The following is a 15,249-nucleotide window of genomic DNA, read 5'->3' on the forward strand; positions in this document are numbered from 1 at the left end:
ACACACATATACACACATACACATATACACACATACACACATACATATACATGCACACACATACACACACGTACACACACACATACACACACACATGTACACACGTACACACACAGCATATGCATAAATGTTTCCTCCCCTCCATCCCTAGTCCCTATTCCTTCCCCTGTTGATTTTGGAGGAGACATACAAGGAGAATTTTCTCTTGGCTTTTAACGGACAGAGCAAAGATTCTCAACCATTCCAGGGGTCTCAGTTTTAAAGGCCTTCCTTCCTTCCCCTGTTTATTTATTCATCTACTTTGAGATATGATCTCATGTGGCCAAATCTGTCCTTGAACTCCTGATCCTCCTGCCTCTTAACCCTTCTAAGTGCTAGGATTCCAGACATGTGCCACCATACGTGTTAGTTCATCGGCGCATTGCTAGGTATCAGACTTTCAGGTGTTAGTAGGCAAAGCCTTTACCGACTGAATGACATTCCCAGCCCCGACATTTCATTTTTTTTAAGACTTTTTTTAAACTCTAATTTCAAATATAGCTTATGTGCATTATTGGAAAATATAGAAAGTGTTGGATGTTAAAAGCTGGGCTGGCCAGATGGCCTATTCTCAGACGATGCCTGCCGCATAAGTCTTACAATCAGAGTTCGAGCTGACCCCTGATAGTTGTCCTCTGACCTCCACGCATGTGCCATGGGGCTCACACCCAAACATACGTCATACACACACTTGCACGCTCACACACAATTGTAGGATTTTATTCTGTGTTTTTCAATAGTAAGAGTCTGTGCCCTCCATAAAGGTGCACTGTGGCAGAGAATCTTTGCTGACTACACAGTGGTCACTCCTCACTGACCTCCTGGCTATCTGCCTTACTACAAGAACTCAGACTTGGGGCTCTTTGTATCCTGGTGCCCCGTGTTTCTCTCACACTGTATGGCTTAGCTCTCAGTATGGCAGCAGGCATCCTGGCGAAGCACAGTGGATTAGAACAGCAGACACCAATGTCTTCCCCAAGTGACCTCAAGGCAGGTGTTTGGTTGCAGCAGTGTTGGGTTCTGCCCCAGTACGCTTCAGAACCAAGGCAGAAGAAGGAAGGATTTGCATGGCAGATGCTTAAAGCAAGAGGTTGGGGGAACTGGAAGAGTGTCAGAGAGCAGTCACATTCTGTCACGTTCGCTTGTATTACCCAGTCAGTTTACACGATTCAGGATTGGGGAAGTAACTCCACACATAGGAAAGGCACTTAACTGGCTTCCAGTCTCCCTCAGTGGTCATTCCCACACTCACCATCTGCAACTGGAATTTGGAGAGAAAATTGTCAGAGAGTTCTGAGAAAGCTGAGGGAATGTGCACCTGGGACAGACAGAGTTGTCCCCTGATGAGTCACATAACTCTGAGACTGTCCCTAGCTGCAGTGTCTAGATGGTAGTTTGTCCTTTCAGAGCCACCGTAGTGAAGTATAGGTGCTGTCCCTAGCAAGATGTCTGCAAGAGTGGCTGGGTTCTTTTGTCAACTTATCTATGATTGAATGAGATGAATGTATCCTATCTGTAAGTTCCACCATGAGAAAAAGAAAGAAAGAAGGAAGGAAGGAAGGAAGGAAGGAAGGAAGGAAGGAAGGAAGGAAGGAAAGAAAGAAAGAAAGAAAGAAAGAAAGAAAGAAAGAAAGAAAGAAAGAAATTAATTCCGCCATGATTGTCTCCCTTGCCAGCAACTTGGACATGTGGAAACTGGCCCAGGGACCTTGGGATTTCCTTGTTGTTATTTTGTTTCTTACCAAGATTTGCTTCTTTGTTTTGTTTCTTCTTCTTAGGTTTCCCCTGTACTATGAGCTAAAGATTGCCTTTGTCATTTGGCTGCTGTCACCCTATACTCGAGGGGCCAGTTTAATCTATAGAAAGTTCCTTCATCCCCTGCTGTCATCAAAGGAAAGGGTAAGGCTTACCAGTTACTCCTGCACTGTCTTTAAGTAGTGTGTGTCAGCATGTGTTAATGACCAGTGGTTTAACTAAATAAATCAGTGGTTTTATTCTAAAAAAACAAACAGGGGGAGGTGGCACACAACTTGGGAGGCAGAGACAGGTAAATCTCTGAGTTGGAGGCTAGCTAGCCTGATCTATATATCCAGTTCCAGGCCAACCAGGACTACATAGTCAGACCCTGTCTCATAAACCTGAATAAACTAACTTCTATTGGTGTGTTGTTGCTACTCTTTGCCAGTTTTTGTTTTTAAGACAGGATCTTACTCAATAGTCCTGGCTGGTCTGGAATACCCTATGTAGACCAGGCTAGCCTCAAACTTACACAAAGATCTGGTTACCCACAGTACTAGGATTAAGGCATGCACTACCATACCCAGCTTATATTTATTTTTTTCCTCAGGGCCTCCTGTAGCCCAGGCTGGCTTTGAACTTATTGTGTAGCTGAAAATAACTTTGGGCCGGGCAGTGGTGGCGCACGCCTTTAATCCCAGCACTTGGGAGGCAGAGACAGGTGGATTTCTGAGTTCGAGGCCAGCCTGGTCTACAGAGTGAGTTCCAGGACAGCCAGGACTACACAGAGAAACCCTGTCTCGAAAAAAACCTAAAAAAAAATAAAAATAAAAAAAAATAACTTTGAACTTCTGCTCTAACTACCCCTACCTCCCTACAGGGATTCCAGAGATGTGTTACAACCCCTAATTTTACTGTTAATTTTTCCGCCTCCCCAGGAAATTGATGATTATATTGTCCAAGCCAAAGAAAGAGGCTACGAGACGATGGTGAATTTTGGACGGCAGGGTTTGAATCTAGCAGCCGCGGCCGCCGTCACCGCAGCAGTGAAGGTGAGTTTGCCTTTGTCTGTTTAGCCGGGGTCTTCTCCTCAGCAGAGGCAGAGAGGTAGCTAGTTTTATTTAGATCACTGTAGGGCTGTGATAGAATTTTGTTTCATATTTATTCTAACACTGGAATAAACCAGTCGGTCATTTTAATGATAGTTTGACACCTCATTTTCTATGCTTCTTGGGAATCCAAAGCTCTTAATTAATTATGAAATTAGAAGTAGCTAATAAAACATGCCTGCAAATGCCGTTTGGGGGTACAAAGCTCCCCTTTTAACCTTGATTAGTTTTGATAAATCACCTTAAGTAAAGATGACCATTCTTTTCTCTGTATCTTTGATGTTTCTCTCTCTCTCTCTCTCTCTCTCTCTCTCTCTCTCTCTCTCTCTCTCTCTCTCTCTCTCTCTCCCCCTTCCTCCCTCTCTCTCTCTCTCTCCCTCTTTGTGGCACTGCCTTGCTAGGATTTCTGGCTTACATCTGCACCTCTACTTCCACCAATTTGAGGTAACTGCTTATTCAATATAAAGCATGTGAAAAGTGTGTTCTTAGAACTGGGAGTTTACTCAGCGGGTCACTAATGCCACAGCTCTTCCTTCAAACCAAGTAACCGATTGAATGCCTTCTCTGGAAACTGTCGCTCTGACTTTCGGATTTCTTTGCATGGAGTCCTTGGTGTGGCTTATTTTCAGTAGCACAGCATAACTGATTTTAGTGTGTGGCGTATGGGAAATAAAGAGAAAAGAACAGACTTCACAGTGCTGGCACATGGTAACCTTTGAAGTTACCATGAGCGGTTTGCTAATCTGTGTGTACCTGGGAAGCTTTGTGTCTAAAGGAGGGTATGAGGGTGGTATGTCTGTGAGCGTACAAGGTGGCACTGCACTCGCTCGTAGTGGGAACCCGGGAATCTTAATGTCCGTGCGAATGGTTTACTAATACGAAATAAGATGGGGTATTAGTGTTCTGCTTTCCTACGGAGTTCTTTTGTTGTTTCTTGTTGTTTTAAGATTTATTTTTATTTTAATTGTGTGTGTGTGTGTGTGTCTGTGTTGGTATACTTGTGAGTGCAGGTGCCCATGGAGACCAGAGAAGCTTGTCTGTGACTCTGTGTGTGTGTGTGTGTGTGTGTGTGTGTGTGTGTCTGTGTATGCATGTGAGCACAGCTGCCTGTGGAGACCAGAAGCTTGTCTGTGTGTGTTTGTGTGTGTATGTGTGTATGTGTATGTCTGTGTGTGTGTTTGTGTGGGTATGTTTGTGAGCACAGGTGCCCATGGAGACTAGAAGTGTGTGTGTCTGTGTGTATCTGTGTGTGTATTTGTATGGGTATGTATGTGAGTGCAGGTGCCCATGGAGACTAGAAGCTTTTCACTGTATGTGTGTCTGTGTCTGTGTGTCTTGTGTGTTTACATGTGAGCTCCAGGACCGATGGAGACCAGAAGTGTAGGATTCCCTGGAGCTAGAGTTACAGACAGCTGTGAGCCTCCTAATGTGGATGCTGGGAACTGAAACTGGGTCATCTGTGCTCTTAACTGCTGAGCCGTCTCTACAGCTGGAGTCAGAGTCTTCTTAACTCACCTATGCAATGGAAAAGATATAGTTCAGTTAAGCAGCGGTGAAAGAGTGTCCTTACCTGAGGGCGCCCTCCGTTTGCAGAGGCCTTTGGCTCACCTCTCAGAGTTAATATAATCAAAAGGTGAGAAATCCGCATGCTGTTCCTAGCAGTGTCATAGTGAGGGCTAAGTGGAGATTCACTAACAGGACATATGTAGGTAACTATATCGATAATGGATTATAGATTACAGTCATATGTTTCAATGTTTACTACTGTATAGTTTTCCTCTGACTGAGCTCGTACGGGGGATTTCTTTCTTTAAAATAGATGGAGAAACACTAACATGGCAACATGTTGAGCTTATTGAGGCTTATTGGGTTTTGTTTCTTGCTTCGTGAAAACACAACCAACAAAAAGACCACCCAGGAAATCATCCTTCCCAGCTAGACCTTGGGAAAGGAGAAGACTGACGTGATCATCAAAGAAAAATAAATCATACAATATGTTGAGGGCAGTGAGCCTCCAGATCAAAGGGCCCATATGCCACCCAGCACCACGGGGGAAGAATGACCATCTCTGAGCAGGGCTGTCGCCACCCCCCATCCCAAACCTCATCTCCCAACACCAGTAAGGAAGCTCGAATTCTTAGATTTCAGACATTAAAAGCACATCATGTTCAAATCACCTAGCATCAGAAGAGCAGTAAATTTCTAATTAGTGACAGCGAGATCACGAAGCTGGTGTGACATCGCCCTGATGACATCACCCATGATTCTATCCGGTAGCTAGAGCCAAAGTTCTATAATAGGCAAGCCTGTCCATCAGGCATGAACTTAAAATAATTGAAAAGGAATAAATTTTCTTTTTAAATTATGCAAGCAAACCCATACAATGTACCAACTGCACATGCTTTGTCGGGGTGGGTATGTTCTGTCAAAGCTAAAGAGGAAAAGAAAAAAGAAAAAATGTAAACCGGTGGGATCTGGGAAATAGGTTATCCAGCACAGAAGGGAGATGGTGCGATTCCCCAGAAGGACGCTGTGCATCAAGTTCAAGTGTAGACAGTTGGAAATGGATTATGTGGATCAAAAGTTCTGAGAGAGATGCTTCTGGAAGAAGTCCAAAATCGAAGCATAGAGACAGTAAAGTATGCTTGATGCTGTGCACGGGAGATACTTACCCCAGCTCTGTGTGTGGCGTGACCCACCAAAGAACTCACAGGGTGCAGACAGAGTGTGCCTGCGCAGCCGTGCGTCCCCCTGAGCACCATGGACATGTGTTTTGGTGACTATGCGCACAGTAGGACCACTAAGCAAATGGAAACCGAAATGGCAATTATTAATACTGTGAGACGAAGCAGCATAAGTTATATTAGAAGCAAAGTCCAGTGATGCAACTTGGCCCAGCTCCTCAGTGAGAGAACACAAAGGATTGAACAACTGTGATCCTGCTGTGCTGAGAAACTAGGGGTCGGGGTGGGAGGGGTGAGGGTGGGGGGGGCAAGGGAGGTAGAAGAGAAAGATTGAACTCTTGTAGCACAGGTCAGCGGGTGTAGAGTAGTAAGTTCATCTACAGGGTGCGATAACAAATGGCTCGCCGCCTCCCCTTTAAGCTTAGCATGGTTCGACCTTGCAGGCCACGTGATTATATTTACTTACACCTCAAGGACATTTCTGAACTTGTCGTATTTAAAAGCTTCAACGTGATCCCGTGGAGAGAACAGCAAATTCAATTTCAACCTTAACTGTGCTTTAAGAACACATAGGAGGCCATTGTTTCAGTCAATACAGAAAGAAATCCCAGCGGTTCTCAGTTTGACACTTAGAGATCCTTTCTAGTGTGTTTGCTCCTTGTAAGTATGGGCACCGTGTGCGTGCCTGTCACTCACAGAGGACAGAAGCAGGGATTGGATCCCCTGGAACTGGAGTTAGAGATTGTGAACTGTGCTATGTGGGTGCCGGGAAGCAAACCCATGTCTTCTGTATAGGAACAGCAAGTGTTCGTAGCCACTGAGCCATCCCTCCAGCTCCTGAGACAGACATGTTATACAGTATTAACTGCCTTGTAGGGCATTCACTCTATCTTGACCTGTATTTATTGATCCTGCCATTGCTCCGTGGGGCGCCAGCAACCTCATGGTGTTACTGTATTCTTATTCCCTTATTCCATCTCATAGTTTGCTTTCACCAGTGTTGACAATTCCCTCAGCCCCTATGTTGCACATTTAACATCTCTCTCTCTTTAATGTCCAGTCTAAGACAGGAGGAGCTGGTGCAGCAGGAAATCAGTTACTGCCTGGCTGTACAGCCAGTGTCTGGATTGCTAACTGAAATATGTAACCTGTCTTTTGTCTGTTAAGACCCTCTATTATTAAATAATAATATCTCACAGAGAGACTTTTCTATAAAAATGTCCCAAAAGATAGTCCTGCATCTGCTTCCCCTTTTGTGATTCATGGATTTTTTTGCTTCTATATTTAACAACTCAAAGTCTCCTCTCCACCTCCCAGGCAGGAAACAGAGACTCCAAAACCGTCAGAGGCAGTGCTAGGAACCAGGCCCACCCCTGAAGTTCACTTCCCTATTGCTGGCGATGGTGTGGGTCTTTAAGTAAAAAGTATCAGTGAGGGAGGTGACGTCATGGTCGCATGATGACTCCAGGAGTGCCGGACACTTGATTAGTCGTTGGTTCTTTTGTGTCAGTTAAAAATGATCAGTAACTGTTAAGTACTACGTAATGTTAGCTCTGTTGGCCTCAGGTTATACAGCGCTTATTTTAAAGTGGCTGAAATTAGTTTCATCTGTGGAGACTTTATGTCTGCTACAAAAGTCTTAGTACAGAAGAACTTACTGAAGCAGGCATTTCAAATAATTCAAGTAAATTGGAACCAAATTAAGAAATAGGTCAGAGCCGGGCAGTGGTGGCACACGCCTTTCATCCCAGCACTTGGGAGGCAGAGGCAGGCGGATTTCTGAGTTCGAGGCCAGCCTGGTCTACAGAGTGAGTTCCAGGACAGCCAGGGCTACACAGAGAAACCCTGTCTCGAAAAACCAAAAAAAAAAAAAGAAAGAAAGAAAGAAGGAAATAGGTCAGGATTGAGGAGAAACTGGGAGAAAAATGATGGCAAAATTTGTGCATTTTTTTTTAAATAACATGTAGTTTGTTAGAAATATCTTTTAGGGGTAAAAACTCTTAGACTCTTCGTATGATATTTAGAGAACAGTAATTTCCTCCCTAGGATACCCAGGTTGAATCACCTGAGCATGTCAAAAAATGAAAACAGGAATCTAATCAGGACGTTTATTACACCATAAAGCGGTTTTCTGGAAATGCTGCTCAGTCCCGTGGCCTCATTACCAGGCATCTGTTCACAAGGTCGGTGCACAAGTTTATTTTGGCTGAGCGAAGCACAAATACATGAAGGACCTTCAAGGATTCTGCTGAGGAGGCTCAACATCCCTGCGTCCACGTGGGAGATGCAGGCAGCATTGATGTAGCTGGACCGCTGTCCGCCCGTGCAGTGAAGATGAAGAGCAGGAGCGCTGGCCCCTTTGGCCAGCTCAGGATTCACTCTGATGGCCTCTTATCCTTACTCCTCTCTAAGAGACCACCCCCTGGTTCTTTATATATAAATTAGAGGCTCTGTGGTGAAATTGCTGAAATCTAATTGGCTTTTTTTTTTTTTTAAATATTTATTTATTTATTTTATTGATGAGTACATTGTAGCTGTCTTCAGACACACCAGAAGAGGGCATCCAATCTCATTACGGATGGTTGTGAGCCACCATGTGGTTGCTGGGATTTGAACTCAGGACCTCTGGAAGAGCAGTCTGTGCTCTTAACCGCTGAGCCATCTCTCCAGCCCCCTCTAATTGGCTTTTTAAACCACCGCCGCTGTTAGCTTCCATTTCCTGACCTCTTGCTATCTGTTTTTAATGACTTTCTGTTTGTGAAAGGATTTTGAGAGTATTCAGCTATTGAGTCTTTTTCTCTTATCCACCAAGGGACATTTTCCTCCATCAACAAATGACAAGGATCCACTCCTGGCACCTCCTTAGCTGGGGCCAGGGAGGCAGAGTACTGTCCTACAAGGCCGAGACACTGCCAAGACTTTCCAGTTCGAAAGGGCAACGGTGTTAAGGCTGAAAGACCTTGCTTCAAAGGGGTGATGAGTCCTGAAAAAAAGAAATAAATTAAAAAGCATACACATGTGTATAGGAATTCCCACGGTGGTGTTGATGGGGGCACAGACCATGTCCATCTGAGAGCTACCGTTCTGGAGATGTAGTGTTTTAGAGGTTCGATGTCAACCCCTTTATAGATGGGAAGAATATTTAATCCTTAAGTCAGTGATGATTTGCCTTAGAATCTTATGGCTGTTAAATGGCAGAATCCAAATTGGGGGGGGGGGGGGAGAAAAGGAGAAGAAAGGAGAAGAGAAGAGGAGAAAAGGAGAAGAGAGGGGAGGGGAGAAGAGAGGGAGAAGGAGGGGAGAGAGGAGAGAGGGGAGGGAAGAGACGAGGGGAGGGGGAGAGGAGAGGAGAAAGAGAAAAGAGAAGAGGAAAAGAGAAGAAAGAGAAGAGAAAAGAGAAGAGAAGAAAAGAGAAGAGAGAAGAGAAAGAGAAGAGAGAAGAGAAAAGAGAAGAGAGGAGAGAAGAGAAGAGAAAGGAGAAGAGAAGAGAGAAAAGAGAAGAGAAAAAAAAAAGAGAAATCCGGAGCAAAATTGATTGTTCTAGAATCCAGTGTCTGTTACACTAATCTGTTCTGTGGACTCTAGGAAAATAGGCTGAATTTTCTTTCCCCTCCTCCCAGCCCCCACCCCAAAGAAAAGAGGGGTCACTTTGTAGCTGAGGAGGGCTGTAAACTTCGGATCCTCCTGACTGCTGGGATGGCCAACATGTGCCACCAGGCCCTGTTTATTCAGTGTTGGGAACGGAGCCCAGGGCTTCCTGCTCACTCATGCTGAGCAAGCACTCTGACCAACCGAGCTACGCCCTTAGCCCCACTTTCTGCCTTTTCTGTACAGTAATTTCACTTCCTAGAAGCCTAGATGGTGTTGATAAAGTTTAGCTACTGATAATAGTAACTCAAGAGCCAGATTACAATTAAGTGAGTCCCCAGATACCAGAGCTGGGTCTGCTCTGAGTTTAAGCCTGAGGCTACCTCCTAGTAGGTGAACAGTGGTGCTCCTTTGAGATGCCTGGGAGTCTCCATTGTTCACACTGAAACACACTGCTCTCTTTGAAGAACTCTTTAGCAATCACAACTGATTTCTATTGTCATAAAAAGCTCGAGCAATAGTAACTTGGGGGAGGGGAGGATTATCTCACAGCTCGTCCCTGAGGGAAGTCAGGGCAGGAATTCCAGGAAGGAACTGAAGCAGGGGCCATCGAGGGGTGCTGCTTGTGGCTTGCTTCCCATTGTTGGCTCACCCTGCTGTCTTATCCAACTCCGGACCACATGCCCAGGGTAGCACTGCCCACAATGGGCCAGTCCCTGCCACCTCAGTCTTTAATCAAGAAAATGCACTACAGGCAATATGGAGGCATTTCCTCAACTGAGGGTCCTCTTCCCAGGTAACTCTGGCTTGCATCAGGTTGTGGGAGAGAAAAAAAAAAAAGATAGGCATAAATTAAATAAATAGTTTGCGTATTAATGACCTGCTTGATATAAGACCATTCTAGGTGAACTAGTAGAGCAGAAACCTAAGACCCACCCCATTTTCTGGTTTCTTAGCATCTTACTCCGGTAGCAAACACGTCACACAACAGTGGTCTAGTTCATTTGTGAGGTAGGCGTTAGCTACTGAGTACACCAGTTAAAAGCACCACAGCTTGCAATGGTATACAATTACTAATCTAGTCAATATTTTAGGGCCACTTTAGCTCATTAAAAGCAGCCCTAGAAATTGTACTCAGGGGACCAGAGAGGTGGCTGAGGTATGAAGAGCGCCAGCTGCTCCCTTCTAAAAGACCGCAGGTTGCTTCCCAGCACCCACATGGTAGCTCACAACTGGCTGTAATTCCCATTCCAGGGGCTCTGATACACCTTCCGGCCTCCACAGGCAGGGCTTGCACATGGTGCCCAGACATACATTCAGATAAAGCACCCCAGACGCATAAAAGAAAAAAGTAAATCTTAGAAGGAATTGTACTCCAAACAGGCACCTTCTGGTAACAAAGTGTGCTAGTCAGCTTCCTGAGAAGTGTGCGTATTGACTCAGGAGCTAGAAGAGGTTTTAGTCCATCACTGGTGGACGCTGGTGCTTGGACCTTCATCAAATCGGCATGCGGTAATAGACCAGTATGCTCACCTCCTGACAGCAGGATGTTGGGTCCCCAAGATCACCTTCAAGGGCACATCAAATGGTCTTTCATTGATCACCACCTCGTTTTTTGTTTGTTTGTTTGTTTGTTTGGTTTGGTTTGGTTTGGTTTGGTTTGGTTTGGTTTTTCGAGACAGGGTTTCTCTGTGTAGCTCTGGCTGTCCTGGAACTCACTCTGTAGACCAGGCTGGCCTTGAACTCAGAAATCCGCCTGCCTCTGCCTCCCAAGTGCTTGGATGAAAGGCGTGCGCCACCACCGCCCGGGAGTCACCACCTCTTAAAGACCTGCCAGTAGCTATACAGGCTGGAGACATAGGCCTTTGAAGAAACATTTAAGACCCAAGTCATACTATGTGGACTTCCATGCCATTTGTGTGTAATTATGGGATGGATAAGAACCATGGATTATTGAGAGGAGTCACAGACAGAGAAAGGCACAGAGAATGACTGCACTGAGGAAGGGAAGCCATCTTTGAGATGGACACAGGCACTTCCTTGCCCTATGCCTCCGAACTGTCTTGTTCCCACCTTTGTAAATGCTATCTGGTCAATCGAAAACAAATATGATAAGCTGAATTGGCCGAGAATCATTTTAAAAGTTTTATTGTGTATGCATGAGAGAGGGGGCCATGTGTGTGTCAGAGGACGACTTTGTGGAGTGCGTTCTCTCTTTCCCTTCTTACGTGGGTTCTGGTGATCAAACTCAAGCTCCCGGGTTTGCTTGGAAAGGACCTTTTCGAACTGTGCAATCTCATCAGCCCAAAAAAGAATTTTTATGTATTTGTTTATTTGAGACAGAGTCTCATTATGTAACCCTGGCTGGCCTGGAACTCTCTACATAGCCCAGGCTGGCCTCGAACTCAGAGATCCACCTGCCTCTGTCTCTCAAGTGCTGGGATTAAGGGCATGGGCCACCATACCTGACTCAAAAAATAATTTTTAAATGTGTGAAATCCACTTATTTTCTTGAAGAAGTGGACTTTAAGGATTCTTTTTTTTAAAGATAATTTTATTTATTTTGCATAAGAGTGTTTTGCCTCGTGAGATCCAGGACAACCCGGGCTACACAGAGAAACCCTGTCTAAAAGAAACCAAAAACCAAAAAACAAAAGAGTATTTGCCTTTATGTATGTAGATGCACCACATGATTGTTTGGTTGCTGCCCAAGGAGGTTCAGAAGAGGTTATCAGATCCCCTGAAATTGGAGTTACAGGTGATCTACTATGTGGGTGCTAGGAATTGAACCTGGGTCTTCTACAGGAGCAGTGATTACTCTTAGCCACCGGGCTTTCTCTCCAGTTCCCACTTTACAGATTCTTCTTGCAACCCGGAACATATGGTAGAAATACAACGCTTACCTGGGAAGTGGGAACGGCATGTGGTGTGACATAGTAGGTTACCAGTAGCCAGCCGTACCTCATCACGACACGGGAATTGAAGAGCTGTTTCTTCGGGGTTAACTCCAAGTGGAGAGAAACACCCAAATGTTTGTAACACCTTTAACTTGGAAGTTTAGAGACGAACCGTTATGGACAAGTTTCCATGGCAATGTCATAAGCAGAGGCAGTCATAAATTCACATGCAGGAGAAGAAATAATCAGTGTTTGGAGCCTTGAGACGTGTATTTTTAGTCTAGCTATAAATAAAACAATGAATCATCCGTATGCTATGCAGATTTAAAGTGGGTAAATTTAGATTTTTTTTCTTCTTTTTCTCAAAGCTTCATAGTTTAGGGAGGTATATCGTAAAGGTTCAGATACATGCCCCCATGAAAGCCGTGGAGACATGGGAACTGTTGAATGCTGTTTGTAGGGTGGGGATGCTGTCTTCGATAGCCAAACTGTAAACACTGCAGTTGCAGACAGCTGTTAACATCTCAGGTGTCGCCAGTGCAAGGAAAGAACTGAGTTTTCATTTGATTTCATTTTAATTAGTCTACATTTAAATGTTTGCCTCTACCTGTCATATCAGTAAGACCAAAACAGGAGCTGGAGAGCCAGCTCTGTGGTCAAGAGTACTAAGTGCTCTTCCAGAGGACCTGGTTCACTTTCTGACACCCACATGGTGGGTCGATGCCTATACCTCCAGGTCCAGGGAATCAGACAGCCTCTTCTGCCCTCTGAAGGAACTGTACCATATAGTGCACATACATACATGGAGGCACTCAAAATAAAAATAAATAAATAAACCTTGTATGAAGACAAGATGAAATATACCATGATAAACGTTAAGCCCCAGCCAGCTAGTTTTACTAACCCAGAATACTGAACCACAGCTCAGAATTATGAATGCTATTTTCTCTGAAGTTAATCTCATTATACTTTAAAAAAAAAAAAAAACTTAAGGTTTAGCATAAGGCTAAAATGCTTAGAATAAATTGTATTAATGTAATGGCATACTTTGAAATGCATGAAAAAGCAAAACGGGTCCGCGTTTATATAGATGGCAGCCATGTCATAAGGAAAACATAAACAATTTGTGGTACTGAAAAAATATGAACAGTGTGTGGTTATTTGTGGTAGAAGGTGGTAGGGATGTTATTTATTTAGCAAAATGTTCCTGTGTTTCACAGCAAAAGAACTTGTATGATATATTAAGCATACTAAGTATGTGAAAGTGTCTTTTTTTCTCAGACCTTATCACATCTCTATTAAATAGAGCCAAGGTGCAATAACGGAGCGATTGCGAAGTTTCAGCATGCATGATCTGACAGCTATCCAAGGGGATGAGCCCGTGGGACACAGACCCTACCAGACTTTGCCAGAAGCAAAGAGGAAAGGCAAACAAGCCACCGAGTCACCAGGTATGCCTGTTTGTCGTGATGCAAGGGAGCCTTTCACAAATGGGCCAAGGGTCAGGATGAGTGCCAAAGAATACACGGTGCTGGACACAGAACTGACGTTGCTTTGTTGTGCGTTATTGTTGACACAGAGGATTATGTAGCCTTCGCTGATCTCAGACTTGTTGTATAGGTAAAGCTGTCTTCCACTTCTTTGGTTTTTTAGTTTTTTAAGATAGGCTTTCTTCTGCATAGCTCTGGCTGTCCTGGAAACTCGCTCTGTAGACCAGGCTGGCCTCAAATTCACCGAGATCTGCCTTCCTCTGCTTCCCCAAGTGCTGAGATTAAAGATGTGCTCCACGACTATCCTGTTTTAATCTCCCTAACCCCCACTCCCCTACCAGAGTTAATGGGGCCTGAGCAAGAAGTAAAGTCAATCTTCTGGCCTCTACATACACGCAAAAACACACACACACAAACACACACACATACCTTGCATCTGTGCACACAAGAAAACAGCAAAGCTTCCGTAATGGAACCACGAGCATATAACCTTGATGCCTCTGCCTGGCTTCTCTTCAATTTCTTAATCCTCCTGCCTCTACCTCCCCAGTGCTAGGACTGTGGGTGTGAGCTACCACACACAGCAAAGTTGACCTATTTTAAGCGTATGCTTTGGAGTTCATTATTTGGTGTGTTGTCTGTTCTCCAGACAGAGTGTCATAGCTGATGCTGGCCAAGGGTGACTGAGAACTTCCTGTACCCTTGCTCCGACCTCCCAAGTGTCGAGCTCCAGTGTGCAGCACCACACTTGGCATAATCAAAGGCTAGGGATGGAATCCAGAGTTCTGCGGATGCTAGACAAGCATCTTACCTCTGAACTATCCCCGGCCCAAGTGTATATGTCTTTGAGCTTCCGTTTTACCTGTAGCCCCTCCTCTCCAATTTTCTCTTAAGTCAGACTTAAGCTACTTGCCCGTGGCTCTGCACAAAAACCGTGCAGCTGAGAGCCGAGCCTCTTAGGCATCTTTGAGTTTTTAGGAGCTGTGCAGTGCATATGGTTCCCAGCTCACCCCAACTTTAGTTCTCACTGGTCATCAGCACTCTTTGTTCAGATTGTGGGCTGACATTTGCAGGTCAGAGAGGAGTCTTAAGCAGATGACGCATGCTAACTCAAGAGCTAACGTGTAGGCCTCTTCTGCAGAAATGATGCCCGTGGCATAGTTGCTATGTTTTGTGCTGTTTTGTTTTGTTTTGTTTTTCGAGACAGGGTTTCTCCGTGTAGCCCTGGCTGTCCTGGAACTCACTCTGTAGACCAGGCTGGCCTCGAACTCAGAAATCCTCCTGTCTCTGCCTCCCAAGTGCTGGGATTAAAGGTGTGCGCCACCACTGCCCAGCTGTTTTGTGCTCTTTTTTTGTTTATTTATTTTTATAGCATAGAATAGAGTTTATTCAGGGCATGAAGAGGGGAGACGGGAGGGTAGTAGAGGCAGAGAGAGACAGGAGCAGAGGCTGGCCATGACCACGTGGAGAGAGGCAGAACGGAAGGAGGGAGGGGCACTGGGACAGAGAGAAGCTGGAGGCGGAAGCAAGAGCTGTTTTGTGCTCTTATTGAACTGGCGTGGCCTTGGAAGCATTGCACATGAACAAGTCCCTTCATCCTGTATCATGTCTGCCACGGTCTTCATTTGTGTCCTCACTGAAAACTAAGACGCTGAGGACTTTTTTTTTTTTTAATTATAGTGTCAATCATCTTTTCAAAAACTTA

The 15,249-nt window shown here is 44.8% G+C and overlaps 1 protein-coding gene across 1 annotated transcript in view; it reads left to right on the forward strand.

Moving 5' to 3' along the window:
• Positions 1–15,249, forward strand: part of Reep3 (receptor accessory protein 3) — an 82,704-nt gene that overhangs the window by 58,761 nt on the left and 8,694 nt on the right. Inside the window, exons 4-6 of the mRNA XM_028780295.1 lie at positions 1,818–1,938; positions 2,715–2,828; positions 13,361–13,505. Of these exons, the coding sequence (XP_028636128.1) occupies positions 1,818–1,938; positions 2,715–2,828; positions 13,361–13,505 (380 nt within the window). The remainder of the gene's footprint in view (positions 1–1,817; positions 1,939–2,714; positions 2,829–13,360; positions 13,506–15,249) is intronic.

The sequence above is a fragment of the Grammomys surdaster genome, unplaced genomic scaffold, assembly GCF_004785775.1.
Source record: "Grammomys surdaster isolate TR1022 unplaced genomic scaffold, NIH_TR_1.0 367, whole genome shotgun sequence".
Taxonomy (NCBI): domain Eukaryota; kingdom Metazoa; phylum Chordata; class Mammalia; order Rodentia; family Muridae; genus Grammomys; species Grammomys surdaster.